Here is a 27,292-nt window from a genome sequence, read left to right on the forward strand (position 1 = left end):
CACCACTGACTATATTAAAATAAGGTTATTTCCAATTCAGTTTCTAATGACACTATCACGTCTTCTTTTGAGAAAACAGCTCTTTTAGAACTTCAAATGTTCAACAACCCTTACAGTATTATGTCTTAACAATAAAAATGAAAAAAAATTACTACTCAGACAAGGACCGAACCCAGGTTGGCCACATCATAATCTAACGTACTAACCACTGTACCACAACAGCTGTACGTTTAATGGTGACATATCTAGTTATATCATCATTAACCTGCATCCTGCTCACGAGGCTACGAGAAAATAGATAAAAAGAGCAGAGCTGCGGTAAAATAATGAATAAGAAGGCTGTGGTCAAGTAAATAATTAAATTATTTTTAAAAAGAGTGACTGCTGAGAGCAACCGATTCTGGAACTAGGGACACCGGCCCTCGCGGCCAAAAAACGGACCGGCCCACCGGGAATTCTCCCGGTCCTCCCGATTAGCCAATCCGGGCCTGATGGGAAGTGTTGACGCTGACGCTCTGTGTGAATGGAGTGTAAGGTCTTTATTCTGGGATCACCACTCTTAATAAATACACTTGCACTGGTGATTTTTACTGGGGCACGTGCCCCAGTAAATAGGCTCTAGCAACGCCCCTGCACACTGCTACATGCTGATAGTCTACAGCATGTTGTTTAAATTCACATAATTCAATATAAAAGAAAACAATTATGAAAAAAAAAGAAAATAAGCCAAGTTTGGATTTAAAAGAGAGAGAGAGAGAGAGAGAGAGAGAGAGAGAGAGAGAGAGAGAGAGAGAGAGAGAGATTGTGTGTGTGTGTGTGTGTGTGTGTGAGTGCAAGAGACCCAAGATTGTTATCTTGCACTGTTAATGTGTAGTTTTTATTGTACGTGCACTGCTTTGGCAATACAAATGCACAAATATTTGCCATGACAATCACTGACACTATAAAATGGTTTAATTTACTGTGTGTGTGTGTGTGTGTGTGTGTGTGTGCTTTCCCTTTGTCCCGGTGGCCATGAGTCCTGGATTAGTGTTTTATTCTCCGCCTCTGCGTTACGCAACAGCAGCAGACCCTCAGCATTTATAAATGTGCAGAAACTCCTGAACTCCTGCACTTCAGTCAGTCCAGCAGCAAGAGTTCAAGACTCTCTTCATCCTCTCAAAATGTCCGGGAAAGTCGTGCTGCATTACTTCAATGGCAGAGGGAGGATGGAGTCGATCCGGTGGCTTCTGGCTGCTGCTGGAGTCCAGGTTTGTTGCAGGAACACAAATGTGTATTCTGGTGCACTTAGATTTAACTTGGAGTGAAGCTGATTGGGTAGGAAGGGGTTAACATGTATTATTGCTTGATTTTATGCAATAGTCAACGCTATCTCAGCTAATTTCATAACTTTTTAAACTTTAGTGGCTAACTCGTATTCCTAATGCATTTTAGTCATATATACACGTGCATATCTATTCATTTTAGTACGATTTGCTCATCCCCCAATAATAGTCAGGTTAGGGGCGGGGTTTGGCAACACACCTTTTTTTAAAACACTTTCATACGATTTAATCGTTAAACTGACAAAACGTAAAGTATACATTATTACATGTGTGTAATATCACCGCTATCTCACTGCAATTTGTAACTGATTTGTGGCTAATTCGTTTATGATTTCATTCATACGAATTACTCATCTTCCAATGACAGTAGGTTTTGGGGGTGGGGTTTGGTGCCACACCTCCTTTTAGAAATCGTACATTTTTGTACTGAATTCGTAAGAATTTGTACAAATAAAACGTACAATAGTTACATTTATACATGTGTGCAATTTCAACGCTATCTCACGGCAATTCGTTACTTGATTTAGTAGCTAATCAATAGGAATTTGTATGACCTCATTAGTACATTTTACTATGATTTGCTCCAGTTAAAGATGGGTTATGGGTGGGGTTTGGTGCCACACCTCTTTTAAAAGTTGTAAATTTTCATATTTAGAAATCATATAATTTCCTATGAGTTAGCCTCTAAACTGACAAACGTACAATAGTTACGTTTATACATGATGTGCACAAATGCTATCTCACTGCAATTTGTAACGTTTTGATTTAGTGGCTAATTCATATAATTGTGGATGATTTAATTTGTTCTATTTAGTACGTATTGCTCATCAAGTGGCTAATTCGTTGGAATTGGTACGTACATTTTAGTACACACACCTCTTTTTAAAAATGTGGATTTTTGTATTTTGAACTTGTATGAATTAACGTCTAAACTGACGAAATGTAAAAGTTACGTTTATGCATGTCTGTGTAATATCAATGCTATCTCACATCAATTCGTAACATTGATTTAGTGGATAATTTGAATTTGTTCAGTCTCGTTTGTACAAGTTTAATAATGTTCAACTTAATTTGTTTGTTTAAATTCAACACAAATAAATTGTTTACAACCGCTTAACCTAAAAAAATTAGTAAATCCAAGGAAACATCTTTGAATAATTTTTTTCAGTGTAATATCAACAACACCTCACTGCAATTCGTAACTTTTTGATTAAGGGCATAACTTGTATTAATTTGTATGATTTAATTTGTACAATTTAGTAGGATTTGCACATCCCCCAATGGCAGCTGGGTTTGGGGGCGGAGTTTTCTGCCACGCCTCCTTTTAAAAGTCATACATTTTCGTACAACTGAGTTTGCATGAATTTGCACAAATTAGCCACTAAACTGAGAAAACATACAATAGTTAAGTTTATACGTGTCTAATTTCAACGCTATCTCATGGCAAGTCGTTATTCTTTGATTTAGTGAATAATTGAAACTAATTTGTACGATCTCATTAATACAATTTAGCATGATTTGCTCATCCCCTATTGATGGTTGGATTTAGGGGTGGGGTTTGGAGCCACGCCTCCTTTAAAAAAATCGTATATTTATTTTCGCACAACTAAACTTGAATGAATTTGTACGAATTAGCCACTAAACTGACACAACGAAAAATACATTTATACATAATATCAACGCTATCTCACTGCAATTTGTACCTTTTTGATATACTGGCTAATTCGTATGAATTTGTATGATTTCATTCATGCAATTTAGTATGAGTTGCTCATCCCCTAATGATGGTTGGGTTTAGGGGTGGAGTTTTCTGTCATGTGTCCTTTAAAAATTCGTACATTTTCGTTTGACTGAACCCGATTTGAGTTAATTAGCTGCTAAACTGACAAGACGTTAAATAGTTACGTTTATACATGTGTGTAATTTCAACAATATCTCACAGCAATTCGTTAATTTTTGATTTTGAATTTGTACAATCTCAATATTACAGTTTAGTATGATTTGCTCATCCGCTAATGATCGTTTGGTTTAGGGGTGAGGTTTGGAGCCACGCCTCCTTTAAAAATTGCATATTTTCAACGATTTTCATAAAACTAACCTCGAATTTATGCAATCATACTAAATATAGTATAAATATTCAATCGGTATAAATGAAAAATGTGCTGGGAAACATCTGAGTCTGAAGGACAGTGACAACAATTCGTATTATAACTATATTATGATGACAATCAATAAGTGTTATTTATTTTAGGGGTTGCACTATTATCATTATTTTTCCATTAAGAAATCTCTTTTGGGCAAATATGTCTTTCCGACTTAACTTTGCATTTGTGTGTTCTTCACAGTTTGAGGAGGTGTTTCTCACAGAAAAGGAGCAGTTTGACAAACTCCTGAGCGGTATGTGAATCATCGAGATAATGTGGTGTTATTGTGTGTGGTGTTGGGGACAGTTACTTTTAAATGCATTACAATATTGAGTTACTTTCCAGAAAAGTAACTAGTTACATTACATTCATGATAAGTAATGCTCCACGTTACTTTTGCATTCTCCTTTTCTTCCCTGGGTGACGTTTGATCTCTTTCAGAACTTGCAGGGTATTTTTTTATAACTTTTTTGTTTATAGAGGAGCTCTGCAGAACAACACACTGTATAACCTTTATTTTCCTTTAAAAACACGTTTTATTAGGTACACCTTACTAGTACCGGGTTGGACCCACTTTTGCCTTCAGAACTGCTTTATCGTTGGTGGTGTAGATTTAACAAGCTACTGGAAATATTCCTCAGAGATTTTGCTCCATATTGTCATGATAGCATCACACAGTTTCTGCAGATTTGTCGGCTGCACATCCATGATGCCAATCTCCCGTTCCACCACATCCCAAAGCTGCTCTATTGGATTGAGCTCTGGTGACTGTGGAGGCCATTTGAGTACAGTGAACTCATCGTCATGTTCACCAGTCTGAGATGATTGAGCTTTATGACATGCTGCGTTATCCTGCTGGAAGTAACCATCAGAAGATGGAGACACTGTGCTCATAAAGGGATGGACATGGTCAGCAGCAATACTCAGGTAGGCTGTGGCGTTGATGCTCAATTGGTACTAATGGACCCAAAGAAAATCTCCCCCACACCATTACACCACCACCACCAGCCTGAACCGCTGATACAAGGCAGGATGATCCATGCTTTCATGTTGTTGAGGCCAAATTGTGAGCCGAGCATCCGAATGTGTCAGCAGAAATGGAGACTCATCAGAGCAGCAACGTTTCTCCAATCTTCTATTGTCCAGTTTTGGTGAGTCTGTGTGAATTGTAGCCTCAGTTTCCTGTTCTTAGCTGACAGGAGCGGCACCCGGTGTGCTCTTCTGCTGCTGTAGCCCAGAAGAGGAAACTCAAACAGGTTTGGAGGATGAGGAAATATAGTAATGTGAGTGTGTGTTTAATGCAGATGGAGTTCTGACGTTCCAGCAGGTTCCTCTGGTGGAGATCGACGGGATGAAACTGGTACAGTCGAAGGCCATCCTGAACTACATCGCAGGAAAATACAACCTCTATGGAAAAGACCTTAAAGAGCGAGCCATGTACACCTCAGCTATACAACTGATCAATAATCATTAGTTTGTTCAGCCGTCATCATTGACTGATGTACTTTTGTTCCTGAAGGATCGACATTTACTCAGAGGGTCTGATAGATCTGATGGGAATGATCATAATGGCTCCGTTCACACCTGCCGAAAACAAAGAGGAAACCTTCAGAAACATCGAGGAGAAGGCCAAAGTGCGCTTCCTTCCAGTGTTCGAGAAGGTACAGACAGCTCTGAGCATTACTTAAAGAGACAGTTCACCACTAAATGAGGACTATTGTTTGTATTTGTATTGACTCTGCTGTTGTTTGTTTTTCATTCTGAATGATCTGTAAAACGTTCTCATCATCTTAGACATGTCTTTATCTTTATAGTTGTGCTTAGTGTGAGGGAAAATGAAATGAAAGCAGTTTGTTTTGTTCATATTTAATCAAAATCTGCCCGTCTGCTCTGGAACAGTCCTTAAATGAGGACTCTGATTGGGTGAAATATGCTTAGCCACGCCTCTTTACCAATGGTTTGCTGCAAGTGAAAGATGAGAGGCGGAGCTAAAAAATAAACCCCGCCCCCCACTCAATATACTGTTTCAGTTGTAAACACGTCATTATACTGTAATTAAAAGTCTGCAGCAACCTCCAGTTCACACAGACTTTAATGTATTCTTCCTATTATCAAACTGCTCCTATTATTGGACATGTAAAGTCCTGCAGTTATGATTTCTGCTTCTGTTTTGGTTGTTTAGGCTCTCGCAAACTCTTCTTTCCTCGTGGGAAAGCAGCTGAGCCGTGCTGATGTTCATCTTCTGGAAGCTACGCTGATGCTGCAGGAGCTGTTTCCTTCCATACTGGCCACATTCCCCAAAATTCAGGTGCTTTTAACACTGTTTTCCTCCTCAAACCTAAACTTGGACCTAAAATTTGACTGACAGTATAGTTATTTTTCCACCATCATCTTCCAACCGTAAAACATGTCATCTTTAAAAGAGTTTAGCAGCGTTAGCGAGTTTACATTTCACAATTCTGGATAAACACACAATTTATACAAAAATTGTACAGTTTTGACTTCATTCATTCATTCATAATTATGTTTATGCTGCAACGCAACTTTTAATAATTGACATTATTTTTTTACATCTCAGAGTTATAAATACATGAGGTGGCTTTTCAAAAACCATTCATTCACTCATTTTCCTTCAGATGAATCCCTTTATCAATCAGGAGTCACCACTGCGTAATGAACCGCCAACTATTCCAGCATATGTTTTATGCAGCGGATGCTCCTCCAGCTGCAACCCAGTACTAGAAAACACCCATACACTCTCATACACCACAGCCAATTTAGTTGATCAGTTCCCCTATAGCGCATGTGTTTGGACTGTGGGGGAAACCGGAGCACCCGGAGGAAACCCACACCAACACGGGGAGAACATGCAAACTCCACACAGAAACGCCAACTGACTCTGATATATGAGGGATTATCCTGAAATGAATGAATGTTACTGATTCTGATGTGTTCTGCAGGCGTTTCAGGACCAAATGAAGGCTTTACCAGCGATCAGCAAGTTCCTCCAGCCGGGCAGCGCTAGGAAACCTCCACCAGATGAGGAGTATGTGAGAATAGTGAAGGCCGTGTTGCCATATCGCTTCAAATAGACGGAACAACCAATAATGCAAATTATTAAACAACCAGTAATGCAAATTGTCAATCCACTACACTGAAAAGACTGAATCATTAGATTTACTCAATGTTTTTAAGGTAAATTGTTGCGAACAATTAACATAGGCTGACTTTAAACAAACAGATTAAGTTGAGCATTGCTAAATTCAATTTGTTCTCTAAAGTGCACCTAGGTTACCCCTTTTTCCAGATATAATATAAGTCGTTTGTGTCTCCAGAATGTGTCTGTAAAGTTTCAGCTCAAAACACCCATCAGTGTATGCATTATAGCTTTTATAAGTGTCTCTTTTATAACTCTGAGCACCAGGTGGCGATTTTTTGTACTGCGCCTTTAAGCCTTGTCCTCCCCGCCCACCGTTCCCTCTGTCAGCGTGCCTCAATCTCCTCCCTCGGCTGCGTCAGACATGAAGGAAGCAGATCTCACGTAGCGTTTGTGAGAAATACTACAGTAAGAACTTTACCCATGACTATTTGTTGCATTTGTTGTGGAGTTGCAACATGATGATGCAAACTCCACACAGAAGCGCCAACTCACCCAGCGGAGACTCGAACCAATGACCTTCTTGCTGTGAGACAACACCAACTGCGCCACTGCTTCGCCCGTCTTGTGCTTTATTTTATATCATTTCCATCATGACTGGAGAATATATCGTGCACAAACACTGCTCTGGATGAAAGCGTCTGCTGAATGCCTGTATTGTGACGAGTCACTGTTATGATGTGATCAGTCATGGAGCATTAGAGATCATCAGGGTATAGGCTCTATAATGACCAAGCACTTTTTCTTTATCTCACTGGAGTGTAATAAACGTGCAGAACTGAAGGTTGTATAATCACACCCAAAGCATTGTACTCTTGATATTCTTCCCTCCCTCTGTGCTGCAGAAACTGATCTGCTGTTATTGTGTGCTTAATTATGGGGATTATCGACGTCAGGAATGCTGAAATCTGTGTTAGCTGCAGGTAAAAATGCACACTGTGTCGTCATGAGTGTGTGTGTGTGTGTGTGTTTTGAATTGTTAAACTATTTTATAACATTAAAGAAAAATATTTAACAAACGTCACATCTTGCAAAGCAATATTTCAGCATTTTGAGCAGATCGCCTGATCATCAATATTCCTCATATGCTTATAAAATAAAGCATCTTTAAAGCTTGCATCACTTCAAAAATGAACCCAAACACACAAAATAAAAGCTTAAAATCCACAAACATTCATTCATTTTCCTTTGGCATGCTTATTACTCAGGGGTCTCCACAGCGGAATGAACCACCAACTTATCCAGCATATGTTTTACACAAGGGATGCCCTTCCAGCTGCAACCCATTACCGGAAAACATCCATTCACACCCACACTCACACATTATATGGCCAGTTTAGTTGATCAGTTCCTCTATAGCGCATGTGTTTGGACTGTGGGGGAACATGCAAACTCCACACAGAAATGGCAACTGACCCAGCCAGGACTCGAACCAGCGACCTTCTTGCTGCGAGTGCTGCCAACAAAAAAAAATCTTTCTATTAATAAAGACTTTTGTGCCCAACACAACGTACAAAACACATAAAGGAGATGTATTATCCATGAGAGAGAAAGAGAGACTGTGTGTGTGTGTGTGTGTGAGAGAGATAAAGAATATTATCACTGTATATTTATTATTATTGCACTTTTATCACTGCTACTGTATAATTTGCTGTTGTTGGCTTTATTATTATTATTATTATTATTATTTAATAACCAGCATTGTGAGGCAGCACGGTGGCGTAGTGGGTAGCACAGTTGCCTCACTGCATGAAGGTTGCTGGTTTGAGTCCCGGCTGGGTCAGTTGGTGTTTCTGTGTGGAGTTTGCATGTTCTCCCCATGTTGGCGTAGGTTTAATCCGGGTGCTCCGGTTGCCCCCACAGTCCAAACACATGCGCTATAGGGGAATTGGGTGAGCTAAATTGTTCGTATTGTGTGAGTGTGTGTGAATGTGAGAGTTTATTGGTGTTTCTCAGAGATAGGTTGCAGCTGGAAGTTGGCGGTTCATTCCACTGTGGCGACCCCTGATTAATAAAGGGACTACGCCGAAAAGAAAATGAATGATGAATAAATGAACCAGTATTTTGGTTATCACATGTATTGTTTCATACACACTGCTATATGCTAATCAGGTACGGCATGTTTTTTTTTGTGTTCACATAATTCAAAATAAAAGAGAAATCTGATGGACAAAAAAGAAAATAAAGCAAGTTTGAATTTAATAAAAAATAGAGAGAGAGAGAGAGAGAGAGAGAGAGACTAAACTAATCAGAAACATTAGTATAATCCATCTGAATGAATGTACAGCATCGTATTATACTTTAACTTTTATTTATTATTATAATTATTAATAATATATATTTTTTTAATTATTACTCATTATCTTTTTAAAATTCTATTACCCTTTTTAGGCAAATATTAGATAAACAGCTACATATGTCAGCTAAGTCAGGCCCGTAGCCAGCCTGGTGAAAGGGGTGCTTCTTTTTTCTCTGAAAGTGGGCCTTTTTTCAGCTATACTCCTAATTTTCTATTTAATTTTGAGATCTAAATCTTTTAAGTGACATTCTAAGCACCATTTTAACAGTAATAATGATAGAGCTTTACAATCTCTCAAGTCTTTTTAGTAAAAAAAAAAAAAGTTTATTTGAAAATTCATGGATAACAACAAAAACCAAAACAGTAAGTGAATTTTAATGTGGGCCACTTTTGGGACTTCACACCTTTTCATTGCTCAATTTTTGTTTCAAGAACAATGTAACTTCTCCTACATCAGATTGTGTGTTTTCTTGCACAGCTATTTGGACACATGATTGATCCAAACCAGCTCTAGTCAACCCCAAAAGAGGATTCAGCTAGTCTTAAAGCCCTTTTCAATGAGTTGCTTTCAGTATTTATGATGGCATGGCAGTAAAAATAAGACAAATGAGCTCGTGTATCGGATAAACTCTGGACTTTTGTCTGGGAAGGGTGTGTCTCTCGAACCACCCGAACCCCTCTGGCTACAGGTCTGTGAGTAGTTTGTTATCTTGCAGTAGTTTGTGCATTTTTTCTATTGTACGTGCACTGCTTTGGCAATACAAATGCACACATATTTGCCATGACAATAAATCACTGACACTGTTAAACTGTGCAACTTACTGGGTGTGTGTGTGTGTGTGTGTGTGTGTGCTTTCCCTTTGTCCCGGTGGCCATGAGTCCTGGATTAGTGTTTTATTCTCCGCCTCTGCGTTACGCAACAGCAGCAGACCCTCAGCATTTATAAATGTGCAGAAACTCCTGAACTCCTGCACTTCAGTCAGTCCAGCAGCAAGAGTTCAAGACTCTCTTCATCCTCTCAAAATGTCCGGGAAAGTCGTGCTGCATTACTTCAATGGCAGAGGGAAGATGGAGTCGATCCGGTGGCTTCTGGCTGCTGCTGGAGTCCAGGTTTGTTGCAGGAACACAAATGTTTGCTCTGGTGATTTACACTTTACATGCATGGAACTTTAACTAAATAATATATTGATTAAATTTCGCGTTTGCATATGCTAATGTGTCAGTTATATTGCTGTGTCTCCACTTTCTATTAACTATTGAGAAGTGAGACTGATGGGGTAGGAAGGGGTTAACATGTTTTATTACTTGATTTTTACGCAATAGTCATGGGTATCTCACGCCATATCATAACTCTTTAAACTATAGTGGCTAACTCGTATGCTGTTGCTAATACATTCTAATTATGTTTTATTTTTTTTATTATTAAACAACATCAAATATACAATTTAAACATTTAAAGGTAAATGTTTGAAAGCAGATTCTATTTGTTTTTTTATACCATATAATATTTTCAAAAGGTTGGAGGATTGCGTTTTTCACTAACATGTGACTACTCTGTTAAGAAACTACCGGAAGCTCTTAAAGCGTGGAAGTTATGTCACGTGCACAATTGCGAATACATTTTAGTAGCGTTTGCACATCCCCGGTTGTGTTTAGGGGCGGAGTTTGGTGCCACGCCTCTTTATAAAAAAATAGACATTTTCGTACGAATTAACCAAGCGGCAACCTCCCGCTCTCCCTCAGGAAGCCAATACGGAAGTAACTAAAACTGCAATTCATCTGAAATTGCGCTAGTCCTGGCCGCTCCTGGCTCCAAAACAGAGCAAATTTCAATTGAGCCCACTGTTAGAATGGCCAACTTTACAGCAGAAAAAAAGGTGTTTACAGCCTGGTACAAAAAAAGGTTTTGGTTAATACAGCTAATATTACCCTTCATGACAACTGTGAGGGGGTGAATTTTTTTATAACTCATTCGTTTCCTTTATATTAAGTTATATTAAGTTTGCATAATTAAGGGCGTGGTCACTTGAGTGACAGCTAGGTCTCGTTGGTCGCCGTCACATCACCTCAGCTGAATCCTGCAGATTAGCCACTGAACTCGGCATATTTATCGTATTTCTGTGTTGTTTTATGTGGCTTTACACAGTCAACTGCTTTTTGGACTTGTTTTCTACAATTATCATATGGCATGGCATGCTGAGTGCACTTAATTGTGCTCACAAACCGTTCACGTGGCCTCCGTTTCCCATGTGAGTAAAGTTATATACTTATATACTATCTCTATACATGTATTCGTTTTATTTAAGATCATTTATCGTTTATATTTAGAGCTGTAATGCACTCCAGAATCTGTCAGATTGATTAGCTGTAGGCTCTAGATCAGTCATCTGAAGTGTTGTCATACAGTGTTATGCTGGAGTTCATCAATAGTCTTACATTAACTAACACAGACTATATCTGAAGTGTTTGGAAGTAATTCGCGTTTTCCTCCTTTTGAAAAACATCATAAGAACAATGTTTAGTAGCTCAATGTATTACAGCAGTGTTTTTAAAAGACTAAACACTTTATTGATATAGTATACAACCAAGCACAAGTGGTCAGAATACAAACGAGTCACAGGTGATAAAGTATTAAGCGTTCTCCTAAAGTAAACCAGGTGTCTGAACCAGGTCCAAGCTAAATGCAGCACGCGTCTGTAGCTCCGCCCACTCTCCGCCTCTTTGCCCTTGTTTGGTATCCCGCCGTGGGTGTAATGACGCGCGAACAAAATGGCGAGGGTTGGCCGCGCCTACTTGTGGCTTCTTTTGCGCTCTTTAGAAACCTATGGGTGACGTCACGGACACTACGTCCATATATTTTACAGTCTATGGAATTAACCAGTAAACTGACGACACGTAATGTGTACATTTTACATATCGACGCTATCTCACTTTGTAACTTTTGGATTTAGTGGCTAATTCGAATGAATTTGTAGATCTCATTTGCTCTTCCCCCAATGATGGTTGGATTTAGGGGCGGGGTTTGGAGCCACGCCTCCTTTTAAAAAATTGTAGATTTTCATACGACTGAACTCATGAATTCATGCGATCATTCTAAATATTCAATCTGAGTTTTTGACAAATGTTCTGGGTAACACCTGGATTTGAAGGACAGTGACAGATTAGTGTTTCTGTATTATGATGACAATCAATGAGTGTTATTTATTTTAGGGGTTGCACTATTATCATTATTTTTCCATTAGGAAATCTCTTTTGGGCAAATATGTCTTTCCGGCTTAACTTTGCATTTGTGTGTTCTTCACAGTTTGAGGAGGTGTTTCTCACAGAAAAGGAGCAGTTTGACAAACTCCTGAGCGGTATGTGAATCATCGAGATAATGTGGTGTTATTGTGTGTGGTGTTGCAGATAGTTACTTTTATACGTAATGCATTACAATATTCAGTTACTTTCCAGAAAAGTAACTAGTTACATTACTTTTGCGTTTCTTAATACTGTATAACCTTCATTTACATCCCAAAAATCACCACTTTAAGTTAATGTTATTCACAGTACACCCAATAATTAAGTGCGGTTTATTCATAAACTAATTTCCAGAGGATCACGTGCTTATAATCAACACGGCTGGCTCCTTTTTAGCTCCGTAATCAGCCCTATTAGATGATTACGTTATAAATAACCTGAGTTTTTCACTCCAGTTATCTTCGTCTTAAAGCTCCCCCATTTCCACCCCTTCATCCTCCCCCTTTTTCTGATCGGGCGACACGGTGGCCCAGTGGCTAGCACTGTTGCCTCACAGCAAGAACACCGCCGGTCCAACCTTTTGGGCCGGTTGGTGTTTCTGTGCGGAGTTTGCATGTTCTCCCCGTGTTCGCGTGGGTTTCCCCCGGGTTCCTCCCACCATCCAAAAACATAAACCATAGCCAATCGACTAAAACAAATGATCACCCAATACAACCTGAGTTTACACTTCTCACCGTGACAAGAAGGGGAGTTCTCAAGACCTACCTGACCTCGAACTCCCCTCTCGCCCTTCTAACGGCAGGGAGCCCCAGGCTCGAGGATATTACGAGCTCAGGGCTCTCTCCCGGGACTGCATGCCAAATACGCTTTATTGATTATCAGCTAAGTGTGAACTCTTGAAAATACCATCATGGTTTATGCACACTCAAGAGGTTTTAAACACCCTTAGGTCTCAAACTGGATTCCTGGAGTGCCGCAGCTCTGCACAGTTTTACTCCAACACTAATCAAACACAGCTGATCAACCAATCAAGCTGTTCAAGACTGCTATGGACTGTTAGGCTGGTGTGAGTTGGAGCTGGTTGGAGGTAAACTATGCAGAGCTGCGGCCCTCCAGGAATTGAGTTTGAGACTATTGTTAAGACCAACTTCTTTTTTCTGTCGAACACAAGACAAGAAATTCTGAAGAACGCTTAAACTAAGCAGCCGTTGGCAGCCGTTCCAAAAATACAATAGAAGTCAAGACTGTTTTTCAGCTTTCTGCACTTTAGACCTTTTTCTTGGAACGCAAAATTACCCATGATGCTTTGCGTGTATGCGCAAGGAGAATGCGAAGAACTTCCGGTCGGCAGCTGATGCGTGTAAACAGTCACATTTGGACAGCTTTGAAATGATAGTTTTAATCTATTTTACCTGCTTTTATCCTCTTTGAGCTGACACTGTTGTCCATCAGCAGCATCTCCTGGACTGATCATTTACAGAAATGTGATCTAATAGGATGGAAAACAGCTGCTGTGAGGCGTTTCCCCCTCGCTGTCAGACGGCATCTTCTGCAGTTTAAATGAAGCCTCGTCATCGCTAAAGTCAACGTTTTCTCTTTATTTTAAATGTATAACCAGCCCAAACTAATGTAGTTCAGCAAAATGTTTGACACACACACGTAGCCTGTACTGTGCCACTGACACACTGATTTAATAACTGTGACAGAGTGAAAATATAGGCTAGAGTCATTACGAAATAACAGAAAAACACAAACCGTGGTGAAAACAACACACGAAATAAAACACAAACGGCTCGCGATTAGAATGAACAACAAATCAGCAGCAGAGGATCAATAACAGACTTTTATTGCTCATTTTTGTAGATTGCACGACTTTCATACCTGTTAAGTTTCATGCCAGTACTCTGCTCTCTCTCTCTCTCTCTCTCTCTGTGTGCGTGTGTGTGTGTTAAAGAGCTGCTGAGCTAACAGCTGACAGGCCGGGAACACACACACACTGTATTTCTGACGGCAGACACGTGAACTAGGAGAACGTTTTTCTCGTATTTCTGACGCGCTTGAACCACATGTGACAGATTATAACGGCTTTAACAGACACATTTCTAAGTTGTGTGTCACAAAAACACTCTGTTATCCATTAAAAACGTCATTGAAACCCATTTTCGGAGCGCAAATTACCAGTTGTACACGCTGTAAACGGAAGTTTTTAGCATTCTACCGGAAGACGCTGGTCGCTATGGCGCCCTCCATGAAGCAGCCATGATAAAGGTCTATAGATCGTTTCAATGTGGTGATGTCACTGGCCTGTGAACATTTCCGGCTTGTTGTCTGAAAGATGAATTACTGTATCATGAAACAGTTCAATCACAACATTAATACAGCAGTCATAACATTATTTATCAATATGTGGGCCTTTTTGCATTCTTGGAAACTATGAAAATTAAAAATGTAAATATGATGGAACCATCGTTATTGTTTACATTGCTTAAAATAGTCTATATATCTTCCTCTGTCAAACAGAAGAGGAAACTCAAACAGGTTTGGAGGATGAGGAAATATAGTAATGTGAGTGTGTGTTAATGCAGATGGAGCTCTGACGTTCCAGCAGGTTCCTCTGGTGGAGATCGACGGGATGAAACTGGTACAGTCGAAGGCCATCCTGAACTACATCGCAGGAAAATACAACCTCTATGGAAAAGACCTTAAAGAGCGAGCCATGTACACATCAGCTATACAACTGATCAATAATCATTAGTTTGTTCAGCCGCTGTCATTGACTGATGTACTTTTGTTCCTGAAGGATCGACATTTACTCAGAGGGTCTGATAGATCTGATGGAAATGATCATGGTGTCTCCGTTCACACCTGCCGAAAACAAAGAGAAAGTCTTCAGTAACATTGAGGAAAAGGCCAAAGTGCGCTTCCTTCCAGTGTTCGAGAAGGTACAGACAGCTCTGAGCATTACTTGGAGAGATTATTGACTCTCCATTAAGTGCTTATAAACATTTATGAGTTTCTTTTATCTGTTGAACACAAAAGATGATCATTTGTGGAATGTTCTGAACTTGACTTTCATAGTAGGAAATAAAAACACTATGGACGTCAATGGCAGCCGGTTTCCAAACATTTTTAAAAGTAACCGGAACAAGTGTATGATGAGCAAATGATGGCTGAGGTTTCATCGTTGAGTGAACTGTCCCTTAAAAGTCCACATGAAATCAAAATTGACAGTGTTTCTTTTGCTAATGCACATTGTTAAATGCCGTTCACTGCACGCTTAACTGTACATTTAAATACAACAATAAATATATCTGTGTCGACATCAGCAGCAAACCATCACAATCCATTCATCTTTAGCTTCTGCTTCTGTCTGCGTTTCCCTCTTGTATCCAGCAGGTGTCCTCAGTGTGTTTCTAGCACATCTGACCAGTGAATCCAGCTCGTGTAATCTATCCAATCAAACAATGAATGAGCAATCGCAGTCAGTGCAGTGAATAAAACAACTCTAGTTATTTCTCCAGCATTCTCAAAGGAGGAAACGCAAAGAGGCAGAAGCTATACTGCTGCCTGAGGTGCTTTTACTTTACTTTAGGTGTCCAACTTGCAAAGCTTGTTTTGTTAGTTCTCTTTGAAAAGAGGGTTTACATTTCTCTGTAACTTTAAATTGCGCGAGAGCTGTATCATGTAATAGATTCTGATTAGCTGTCAATGTTTAATCATTTATTAGTTATCCTTAAAGTGATGCCAGTGTTGTGTCTATTCATATTAATCATTATAGCTGTGATCTAAACTCTGCTGTTGCTTGTTTTTCATTCTGAATGATCTGTAAAAGGTTCTCATCATCTTAGGCATGTCTTTATCTTTATAGTTGTGCTTAGTGTGAGGGAAAATGAAATGAAAGCAGTTTGTTTTGTTCATATTTAATCAAAATCTGCCCGTCTGCTCTGGAACAGTCCTTAAATGAGGACTCTGATTGGGTGAAATATGCTTAGCCACGCCTCTTTACCAATAGTTTGCTGCAAGTAAAATATAAGAGGCGGAGCTCAAAAATAAACCCCGCCTCCTACTCAATATTCTGCTTCAGTTGTAAATACGCCATCACGCTGACATTAAAGTGCAGCAACCTCCAGTGCACATTAACTTTAATGTATTCTTCCTATTATCAAACTGTTCATGTAAAGTCCTGCAGTTATGATTTCTGCTTCTGTTTTGGTTGTTTAGGCTCTCGCAAACTCTTCTTTCCTCGTGGGAAAGCAGCTGAGCCGTGCTGATGTTCATCTTCTGGAAGCTACGCTGATGCTGCAGGAGCTGTTTCCCTCCATACTGGCCACATTCCCCAAAATACAGGTGCTTCCTTTCCTCCTCAAGCCTAAAATTTGATTGATAGTATATTTTTCAACATCATTTTTCCAACAGTAAAGCATGTCTGTGTTTTTAAAAGGGTTCAGCAGTGTTTACATTTCATAACTCTGGGTAAACAGAAGTTAAAAGAGTTTCCTAGTGCTGGATTATTGCTCACAGCTCTGAGTGTATATCTTTCAGTTCGACCTTCCCCTCAGAATTAGCGAGATATTTATTTCAGATTTTCAATTGCAGCATGATTGGTCTCTCATCTATAAACCATTAGCTAGCCAATCGGATTAATCCAAACTCACTTTAAGTAGCCTGGCTAAAACTACTCCCTCATCTTTATTTTCCGAAGAATCCCCCCATCTCCTCCTTTAACAGGGGGAGCTCTGGAGAAACACCCGATCTGGTACTCCCCATACATGCTCATTCACCAGGCGGGAGCCCTGGGCTCAATTATCTCTGAGCTCAAGGTTCTCTCAGCAAGCCAAAACGGCTATTATTGTCAAGCAATATCTAAGTGTGAACTCTTCAAACAATTAGACCTCATTTGCCATTAACTTAATTACTTTCACAGCTAATAATCTGTCACTGTTAAATAATTACAAATATTACATGCTCTCTGAAATACTTGATTCTTATTAGTTGATCACGACATTCTGAAATGTTATTCAACCAAATTAAACTACTACTACTACTACTACTAAAAATACTATTTAGGTTAAAGTTACTGCGTCTAGTCTTTACATAATCTAAAAAGAGGTTTGATTTGCTTACCGCACTGGCAGATTGTGCAGCTTGTTTTAAAGAGAAACCATTTTTACATGTCTATAACACTATATTTGATTTAAAGGGCAGCTATAATTCAGAAATCACTTTGATAAGGAGTTTCTCCCCAGTTGTGTGTCAGCAGTGTGTGAATATCTCCAGCCTCTGATGCTCAACATGAGTTAATTGTGTTTGTTCTAATCAGAAGCACTTTGATTGACATTCTCCCTTTGTACATGTCACCAAAGGGGAAAAGCCACGGCCACTAGTGCCCATCTCTCCGTCTCATTAGCATAAACAGCAGCCCTGAGTGAGAAGCAGCCGTCTGTCCATTAGCCATTAGAGCTGCTGATGATAATGTCAGCATAGACTAGGAGGATTATAGATGTGGAGTTGTAGCTCCGCCCTTTTCTGAAAAGAGCACAATCTCATTTGCATTTAAAGCGACAGTCACCAAAACACAATTATGATCAAAGCCTTTTAGAGAGCTGGAGAACATCATCTGTGTGCTATTGTGAGCTGATTCTTCACCACACACTCTCTAGACACAGCAGATATGCATTTTATATCTTCTAAACAGGCTCATGATAGCTCCCCTTTAAGCTTTAATGTGTTCTGCAGGCGTTTCAGGAACAAATGAAGGCTTTACCAGCGATCAGCAAGTTCCTCCAGCCGGGCAGCGCTAGGAAACCTCCACCAGATGAGGAGTATGCGAGAACAGTGAAGGCCGTGTTGAGCCACCTCTTCAAGTAGAAAACCAATCAAGTTTACAATAAAGCAGAGGCATTAAAATGACGAGGTTTATTAGGAATGTACAAGATGGCACTGGAAGAAAGCAGAAAGTGTGAGTCTGTCCGTCAGCTCTAGAAGATCAGGATCCGGATGACCATCAGGAGGCTGAAAGAGGACAAACATCAGCATCTCGATCAGTCTGCTGGAAGTCTACTACAGTGATGTGATGCATTCAGTTTCATTAATAAATATATGTGATTTAATATGATATTTCTGTGCTTATGTTGATTCACTTCACCTACAGTGTTATTTAAATCAAGATATACTATACATTATTATAGAGTGATTATAAAAACATTGCATATCTTCAGAAGTTTACTGCTGTGAAAGTGATGTATATGTAGAAGTTTTTTATATGTTAAAATATATGTATATAACTCCCCTCAGTGTTTAAAGGGGCTGTTCACGCAAAAATGAAAACTGTGTCGTGATTTGCTCATACTTGATCATTTTATTTAGCTATTTTTAATAACTGAAATTACAAATAATACATCTAAATGTTTAACCCAGTAGATTAAACTGACAAAAAAGTTGAAATTAATTATTTGATGATCATTAAAGCTGAGTCTATGATTCAGGAGGCAAAATAGGTATAGTGGAGCCTTAAAGTTGATATTTTCAAAGCAAAATGTCTAAATATACACACCGGCCACTTTATTAGGTACAGCTTACTAGTATTGGGTTGGACCACTTTTGCTTGCAGATCTGCTTTAATCCTTCATGGTGTAGATTCAACAAGCTACTGGAAATATTCCTCAGAGATTTTGCTCCATATTGTCATGATAGCATCACACAGTTGCTGCAGATTTGTCGGCTGCACATCCATGATGCCAATCTCCCGTTCCACCACATCCCAAAGCTGCTCTATTGGATTGAGCTCTGGTGACTGTGGAGGCCATTTGAGTACAGTGAACTCATCGTCATGTTCAGTCTGAGATGATTGAGCTTTATGACATGCTGCGTTCTCCTGCTGGAAGTAGCCATCAGAAGATGGAGACACTGTGCTCATAAAGGGATGGACATGGTCAGCAGCAATACTCAGGTAGGCTGTGGCGTTGATGCTCAATTGGTACTAATGGACCCAAAGAAAATCTCCCCCACACCATTACACCACCACCACCAGCCTGAACCGCTGATACAAGGCAGGATGATCCATGCTTTCATGTTGTTGAGGCCAAATTGTGAGCCGAGCATCCGAATGTGTCAGCAGAAATGGAGACTCATCAGAGCAGCAACGTTTCTCCAATCTTCTAAGGTTGGACGTGTTGTGTGTTCAGAGATGCTCTTCTGCAGAGCTCGGTTGTAACGAGTGCTTATTTCCGTTACTGTTTATGGAACCAGTCTGGCCATTCTCCTCAGACCTCTGGCATCAGCAAGGCTTTTGCGCCGCTCACTGGATATTTCCTCTTTGTCGGAGCATTCTCTGTAAACGCTAGAGATGGTGGAGCATGAAAATCTCAGTAGATCAGCAGTTTCTGAAATACTCAGAGCAGCCTGTCTAGCAGCAACAACCATGCCACATTCAGAGTCACTTAAATCCCCTTTCTTCCCCATTCTGATGTTCGCTCTGAACTGCAGCAGATCGTCTTGACCATGTCTACATACCTAAATGCAGTGAGCTGCTGCCATGTGATTGGCTGATTATAAATTTTCGTTAACAAGCAGTTGGACAGGTGTACCTAATAAAGTGGCCAGGGAGCGTACACACAAACATAGTTTAGGGATAACTTAATATGATTTGAATTAATGTTCAAAACTGCTTTATTAAAAGTTTTTGAAAAACAATAGGAGGTTTATTTTAAGAGAGGAACATAAACGGTAGAGTCTCGCATATATATATATATATATATATATATATATATATATATATATATATATATATATATATATATATATATATATAGTATTAGCTTTGAGTATTAGAAAAGCACATTAAAAATAAAATGTATCATTTTTAATATTATCTAAATGAGTTGAGCTATATCTCAGCCAGCCCTAGTCGGAATAACCTTGACACTTCTTAACACAGTAACTGGTGATCTTCCACAACTGAATGTATGGACACAGTGAAGCTCTGGGTGAGATGAACGTTTACCTCAGTCCTGCCATGATCCCTGCGGGCATCAACTTTCCAGACTTCCTGAATCTCATCCCCATTACAGCGGCCAGAACACCAGCGGAGACTACAGTAACAGGCGGAAATAAAACCTAAAACCGTATCTTATTTACTGTGAATATACAACATGAATGAAGGCGGGTTCTTACGCAGAGAGATCCCGTAATTCTGAGGATCCAGTGTTATTCGCAGAGCTCCATAAGCAGACGCGGTTCCAAAGAAGAGGCCGGCGATTAACGACACCACACTGCCTGAAGAAGACAACAGCACTCAACTGTTAACACCTAACCATTCCCTTAGAAACACACACATACACACACACACACACAATCCAAGTCTTTGAACCATAGTATAGTTAAGTACTTGAATTAATCTTGTGGTGATTCAACAGTTGCTATGGTAACAACAACAACGGTAATTGATATGTTGAGGTGATTCTACAGTCGCTATGGTAACAAGATTAATTGATGTGTTGTGGTGATTCTACAGTCGCTATGGTAACAACAACAGTAATTGATGTCTTGTGGTGATTTTACAGTTGCTATGGTAACAATAACAACAGTAATTGATATGTTGAGGTGATTATACAGTCGCTATGGTAACAACAACCACAGTAATTGATGTGTTGCTGTGATTCTACAGTTGCTATGGTAACAACAACAGTAATTTAATTGTTGTGGTGATTCTACAGTTGCTATGGTAACAATAATAACAACAGTAATTGATATGTTGAGGTGATTCTACAGTAACTAAGGTAACAACAACAATAATTGATGTGTTGTGGTGATTCTACAGTAACTGTGGTAACAACAACAACAACAGTAATTGATGTCTTGTGGTGATTCTACAGTTGCTATGGTAACAATAATAACAGTAATTGATATGTTGAGGTGATTCTACAGTAACTAAGGTAACAACAACAGTAATTGATGTGTTGTGGTGATTTTACAGTTGCTATGGTAACAATAATAACAACAGTAATTGATATGTTGTGGTGATTCTACAGTAACCATGGTAACAACAACAACAACCACAGTAATTGATGTGTTGTGGTGATTCTACAGTTGCTATGGTAACAACAACATTAATTGATGTGTTGTGGTGATTCTACAGTTGCTATAGTAACACAACAACAGTAATTGATGTGTTGTGGCGATTCTACAGTTGCTATAGTAACACAACAACAGCAATTGATGTGTTGTGGTGATTCTACAGTTGCTATGGTAACACAATAACTATAGTAATATAAACAAACAACCAAATACTGTAGTTTTCAACAACTCTAGGGTATATTACACTACAATACACCACAGTTTACTGTAGTAAAAACCAAAGTATACTACAGTATGTATGAGTTTATTATACTGTACAATATACTTTACTACAGTGCTGTTCAAAAACACAATAATATTACCAAAGATCACTGCAGTATTTTCTTATGTGGGCATGGCATCATGTTCAAAACACAATACAATGTTAATATTGTATAATTGTAAGTTGAAGAGTGCAGAACAGTCAATAGTGAGCTTATACTAATGCAACTTATTAACAGTTAGATTTGTACCAGCCTAACTCTTACTGATATTTGCTGTACTGTAATGACATGGATGTTCAGTAAAGCTGCTTTGGAAGGATAGTTATCATGAAAAGAGCTGTACAAATAAACCTGAATTATATTTATAAACAAATAAATGTGGTTTTATAAGCTGCACACGTTACCCATATGGAAGATGACATATATGTGAAACACTTGAATATAATTGTCAAATGTATAAAATTAAACGTCATAATGTCTATTAAGCTTATTAAATAATATAAATGTGACATGGGCACCAGAAGCAACAACAACAGGGCCAAAATTAAATATCATTTTGACATATATTTATACTCTTATTTAAAAAAATGTGTCCTCCTATAGCTTAACATGTGCAGAACAAAATCCCTCCATACCTTTTCTTTTATATCCCACAAATCCTCCGAAGACCAGAGCAGCAGCATAAGCGAAGCCCAGCCAGTCCACAGCCATCACAACTGCACACAATCAGAAGCAGAATTCAGAAACAATAACACAAACACACACACTGCTGTCAGCACAGCGCACTTTACACACTGCACACACAAGCAGAAAGCTGCTTTACCAGAGAGCACGGAGCTGCGGTAATCTACACGGGGAACGCTGGAACACTGCGCCGCGTTACAAAAGTTGAAGATGAGCTGTTATTGATAAGCGCAATCTATGCTGAAGTTCAGACTCAGAGCGAGGAACTGACGTCACGATGACGCGGGAACCAGGAAGGGAATGAAGCGCGCCAAATCCTGTCAGATACAGTCGAAAGCAGAAGTTTACACACGCTCTAAAATAAAGGAACAAAACGATTTTTTTAAATGTCTGATGGTAAATCATACTAAGTGTTTACTATTTTAGGTCCGTTAGGATTACCTACATGATTTACATTTGCTGAATGCAAGAATCCATTCATTCCTTCATTTTCTTGTCAGCTTAGTCCCTTTATTAATCCGGGGTCGCCACAGCGGAATGAACCGCCAACTTATCCAGCAAGTTTTTTACGCAGCGGATGACCTTCCAGCCGCAACCCATCTCTGGGAAACATCCACACACACCCTCATACACTACGGACAATTTAACCTATCCAATTCACCTGTACCGCATGTCTTTGGACTGTGGGGGAAACCAGAGCACCCGGAGAAAACCAACGCGAAGGCAGGGAGAACATGCAAACTCCACACAGAAACGCCAACTGAGCCGAGGTTCGAACCAGTGACCCAGCGACCTTTTTGCTGTGAGGCGACAGCACTACCTACTGCCTAAATGCCAGAATAATGCCAGAATTAATATTTTTGAGAATTGTTTGTTAATTTCTAGACAGTCAATAGTTTACACACATGTCCTTGGTATTTTTTTAGCATTGCTTTTAAACTGTATAACTTATTATAAATTGTTAGTAGTGAATGAGTGTTTATGGATGTTTCCCAGTGATGGGTTGCGGCTGGAAGGGTGTAAAACATATGCTGGATAAGTTGGCGGTTCATTCTGCTGTGGAGACCCCAAATTAATAAAGGGACCAAGCCGACAAGAAAATGAATGAATGATTACATTTTCATTTGTGAGTGTCCATTAGAGGGCAGAGATTTACCACAAACATCCCACTGCCTGCTTTGTACAGCTGTGGTCAAAATTATTGGCACCCTGGGTGAATGAGTGAAGAATGCTGTGAAAAGAAATTCAGACAAAATCATGGGCATCCCGAACACTTCCTATGAGGGAAACATGAGTAGGAACTCCTGTTTGCAGTATAAATATGAAAATCAAAAGAGATTTTGAGTTCAGTTCTGATATGCAGCAAAACATGGATGAGCTTCGTGAAACAGAAAGTGTCTGAACACTGAAAACATCCAAATAAAACTTAAATCAAGTAGAAATAATTTGATCTGATTTTTCTTTTCTGAGAACAAGAAAACATGTAACTTCTATAATGTATATATATATTTCACAATGAAAGAACACATGAAAAAGTCCGGTAGTAATTCATAATCGATAGCATAGTGTGTAATTTACATTTTAAAACTAATTGGAAATCTAAGATGTGAATAAATGTTTAATTTTGCTACTTAACATGGACCCGACAAGCGACACAGTCATAATATGGTCTTTTTAGGGCAGCACAGTGGTTAGCACTGTCACCTCACAGCAAGAAGGCCGCTGGTTCGAGTTCTGGCTGGGTCAGTTGGTGTTTCTGTGTGGAGTTTGCATGTTCTCCCCGCGTTGGTGTGGGTTTCCTCCTGTTGCTCCGGTTTCCCCCACAGTCCAAACACATGCGCTATAGGTGAACTGATGAACTAAATTGGCTGTAGTGTTTGAGTGTGTATGGGTGTTTCCCAGTACTGGGTTGCGGCTGAAAGGGCATCCAGTGCGTAAAACATACGCTGGATAAGTTGGTGATTCATTTCACTGTGGCGACCCCTGATTAATGAAGGGAATAAACCACTGAACCAACCGTATTTAAACATAATTTAAATTAAAGGTATTATTTTTTATTTAACATATTAAGTTTTTAGTTATGATACGTGTTTTCACAATATTCTGCGCAGAAATAGCAAAAAATAAAAAATAAATCTGCAGCTTCTGTCTGGCTATACCTATATGCTATAAAATTGCAGGATAATGATGTCATTTCTGCGCAGAATTATGTTTAAAATCTGTGGGATTATGTGAAATAACGTGTTATTTGTTATAAAACTTTAATATATGAACTAAAAAGGAATACATTTTTAACTTGTATTTAATGTTTACAATGCAAATCCAATTAGATGCACTTTATTTGGTAAATAAAGTAAGTTTCTTATATAATATCTCTACTAAAAGACAGAAAATATTACTTTAGAAGCTGTATTATAAATAAATCATATGAATATTTTCATTCGTTCATTCATTTTCTTGTCGGCTTAGTCCCTTTGTTAATCCTGGGTCGCCACAGTGGAATGAACCGCCAACTTATCCAGCACGTTTTTTACGCAGCGGATGCCCTTCCAGCTGCAACCTATCTCTGGGAAACATCCACACACACACTCATATACTACGGACAATTTAGCCTGCCTAATTCACCTGTACCGCATGTCTTTGGATGCATGTGCAGCCGACAAATCAGTGTGATGCTATCATGTCAATATGGAGCAAAATCTCTGAGGAATATTTCCAGTAGCTTGTTGAATCTCTGCCACGAAGGATTAAGGCAGTTGTGAAGGCAAAAGGGGTCCAACCTGGTACTAGTAAGTGTACCTAATAAAGTGGCCGGTGAGTGCAATGCTATATTGTGCACCGTCTGTAAAGCTGCTTTGCTGTTAAGATCGCTACACAAATAAACTTGAATTGCATTATCGATCAGTTTAAAGAGAAAACAGCCTTCTAGAGCCAGAAAATGAACTATAAAGGAAGCTTGTGTAATTGTAAACTATAATAAACCTTTATTTATGTACATCACAATATACAAAACAAACCTGTACATAAATACTCCAATTCACCAAAAAGAGGCTAAAATATCTTAAAAATATCAACAACAGAAGCAGTATCGTGACACTGGGTGTAAAAGAAGTCACTGGAAAACGCTCTCAATAAAAATAATCCCAAATCCAACCAACTAAAACCTTTTTTAACTACAACATTCCTAATAAATCTGCTTTTTTGGTTCAAATACATCATCTTTTCTTGTCTATTAGTCTAAAATTGCACCGGTGATGCTCAGAAAAGTGACACACACACACACACACCTGATGAAGAACATGCATACGTAATTCTGGAAAGACTGAATGAACAAAACAATGAAAGAGCTCCAGCACCAAACCCAGAGTTCAGACACGCAGAGAAACACCAGCGAACAGAAACTAGCCATGCCCTCGCATAATCCCCATCACACAAACTACCTGAGAGAGAGAAAAGGCAGTGAGAAGAGCACTTTAAGACGACCGGACTGTAAGAAGAGAGTTAAAGCTGAGTCGAGGTCAGCAGATGAGTGTGTAAACGGACACACACCATCCTGACGCACATCAATCTTTGGCAGAACATCTCAGACACACAATCTCAGGCCTTTGCTTATGTATAAAAACCCCTGATTAACAAAACATTGATGATGTGTGTGTGTGTGTAATATTGAGTGTGAACTGAAGCACTTGGCGATGGCCTCTTGTGTTGATTATTAGTGAGAGAGCATTAGAGAGCTTTAAAAACGTTCTTAAAATGAATCAGGATAACAGAAGCAGAGGCATCACTCGCCAAAACACAAGAGCTGTGTGTGAAGCGTTTGATAAACGCTATTAAAAGCATCAGTGTGTGTGTGTGTGAGGCAGTCGCTCTGAGTAGAACTTGATAGAGGAAGGCATCTGTGTGTTGAATGGTATTTGTATGGTGTGTGTCAGCTGCTGCTGGTCCAGCGCTGTGAGGAAGGCATCAGTGTTGGGATGTTGTCACCATGGTCACTGATTCAGAGCTGCTGGTCCAGTGCTGAGGAGGGCATCAGTGAGCTGGATACTATGGCAACAACATCCAGCAGAGCTGCTGGTCCAGCAGGGCAGAGGTAACTGATTCAGAGATGCTGAGGAAGTCATCAGTGCTGGATGTTATCGTCATGGTAACAGCCTCAGTGCTGCTGGTCCAGCACTGTGAGGAGGGCATCAGTGCTGGATGTTATCGTCATGGTAACAGCCTCAGTGCTGCTGGTCCAGCACTGTTAGGAGGGCATCAGTGTTGGATGTTGTTGCCATGGTAACTGCCTCCGTGCAGCTGGTCCAGTGCTGTGAGGAAGCCATCAGTGTTGGGTGTTGTCGCCATGGTAACTGATTCAGAGCTGCTGAGAAAGTCATCAGTGTTAGATGTTGACGCCATGATAACCGCCTCAGAGCTGTTGGTCCAGCACTGTGAGGAGGGTATCAGTGTTGGATTTAGTCGCCATGGTAACCGCCTCAGAGCTGCAGGTCCAGAACTGTGAAGAAGCCATCAATGTTGGGTGTTGTCGCCATGGTAACAGATTCAGAGCTGCTGAGGAAGGCATCAGTGTTGGGTGTTGTCGCCATGGTAACCGCCTCAAAGCTGCTAGTCCAGCACTGTGAGAAAGGCATCAGTGTTGGATGTTGTTGCCTTGGTAACTGATTTAGAGATGCTGAGGAAGGCATTAGCGTTGGATGTTGTCACTATCGTATCCATCTTAGAGCTGCTGGTCCAGCAGTGCAGAGGAGGGCATCAGTGCTGGATGTTGTCGCCGTGGTAACAGATTCAGAGCTGTTGGTCCAGTGCTGTGAAGGCAATAATGTTGGATGTTGTTATCATGGTAACCTCCTCAGTGCTGTGAAGGCATCAGTGTTGGATGTTGTTGCTATGGTAACCTCCTCAGTGCTGTAAAGAAGGCATCAGTGTTGGATGTTGTTGCTATGGTAACCGCCTCACTGCTGTGAAGAAGGCATCAGTGTTGGATGTTGTTGCTATGGTAACCTCCTCAGTGCTGTGAAGAAGGCATCAGTGTTGGATGTTGTTGCTATGGTAACCTCCTCAGTGCTGTGAAGAAGGCATCAGTGTTGGATGTTGTTGCTATGGTA

General features: G+C 39.7%; 4 protein-coding genes across 12 annotated transcripts in view; 2 read left to right on the forward strand and 2 right to left on the reverse strand.

Annotated features, from left to right (window-relative positions):
* The first annotated feature begins 1,110 nt into the window (after positions 1–1,110).
* On the forward strand, positions 1,111–7,645 carry LOC137487349 (glutathione S-transferase-like). Of its 2 annotated transcripts, none has more exons than XM_087278984.1 (6): positions 1,111–1,250; positions 3,671–4,620; positions 4,774–4,906; positions 4,989–5,130; positions 5,652–5,777; positions 6,430–7,645. In XM_087278984.1, the coding sequence occupies exons 3-6, from the start codon at positions 4,821–4,823 to the stop codon at positions 6,559–6,561; spliced, it is 486 nt and encodes a 161-aa protein (XP_087135110.1). In that variant the 5' UTR covers positions 1,111–1,250; positions 3,671–4,620; positions 4,774–4,820; the 3' UTR covers positions 6,562–7,645. The 2 variants fall into 2 exon arrangements, with proteins under 2 accessions (XP_087135110.1, XP_087135109.1); XM_087278983.1 differs by having other exon boundaries at positions 3,671–3,722.
* A 2,113-nt stretch (positions 7,646–9,758) lies between these two features.
* Positions 9,759–18,280, forward strand: gsta.1 (glutathione S-transferase, alpha tandem duplicate 1). 2 transcript variants are annotated; one of them, NM_213394.2, is made up of 6 exons: positions 9,759–10,035; positions 12,230–12,281; positions 14,751–14,883; positions 14,966–15,107; positions 16,387–16,512; positions 17,902–18,280. In NM_213394.2, the coding sequence occupies exons 1-6, from the start codon at positions 9,949–9,951 to the stop codon at positions 18,031–18,033; spliced, it is 672 nt and encodes a 223-aa protein (NP_998559.2). In that variant the 5' UTR covers positions 9,759–9,948; the 3' UTR covers positions 18,034–18,280. The 2 variants fall into 2 exon arrangements, with proteins under 2 accessions (NP_998559.2, XP_087133897.1); XM_087277771.1 differs by having other exon boundaries at positions 9,896–10,643; positions 11,807–12,281.
* On the reverse strand, positions 18,063–22,461 carry tmem14a (transmembrane protein 14A). Its single transcript, NM_001082933.3, has 5 exons — positions 22,327–22,461; positions 22,139–22,219; positions 20,338–20,439; positions 20,168–20,255; positions 18,063–18,177 (listed from the first exon to the last, which is right to left on the reverse strand). The coding sequence occupies exons 2-5, from the start codon at positions 22,212–22,214 to the stop codon at positions 18,144–18,146; spliced, it is 300 nt and encodes a 99-aa protein (NP_001076402.1). The 5' UTR covers positions 22,215–22,219; positions 22,327–22,461; the 3' UTR covers positions 18,063–18,143.
* A 2,687-nt stretch (positions 22,462–25,148) lies between these two features.
* gtpbp2a (GTP binding protein 2a) overlaps positions 25,149–27,292 on the reverse strand; it is an 18,006-nt gene continuing 15,862 nt past the window's right edge. For 4 of the 7 annotated variants that reach the window (XR_015505623.1, XM_087278922.1, XM_087278923.1 and 1 more), the window contains one exon: positions 25,149–27,292. This exon is cut by the window's right edge. The gene's annotated coding sequence lies outside the window, so the exon portion shown is untranslated. The other 3 variants (XR_015505624.1, XR_015505622.1, XR_015505625.1) reach the window with 1 other exon arrangement.

Source organism: Danio rerio, chromosome 13, assembly GCF_052040795.2.
Source record: "Danio rerio strain M-AB ecotype USA chromosome 13, GRCz13ab, whole genome shotgun sequence".
NCBI classification, from domain to species: domain Eukaryota; kingdom Metazoa; phylum Chordata; class Actinopteri; order Cypriniformes; family Danionidae; genus Danio; species Danio rerio.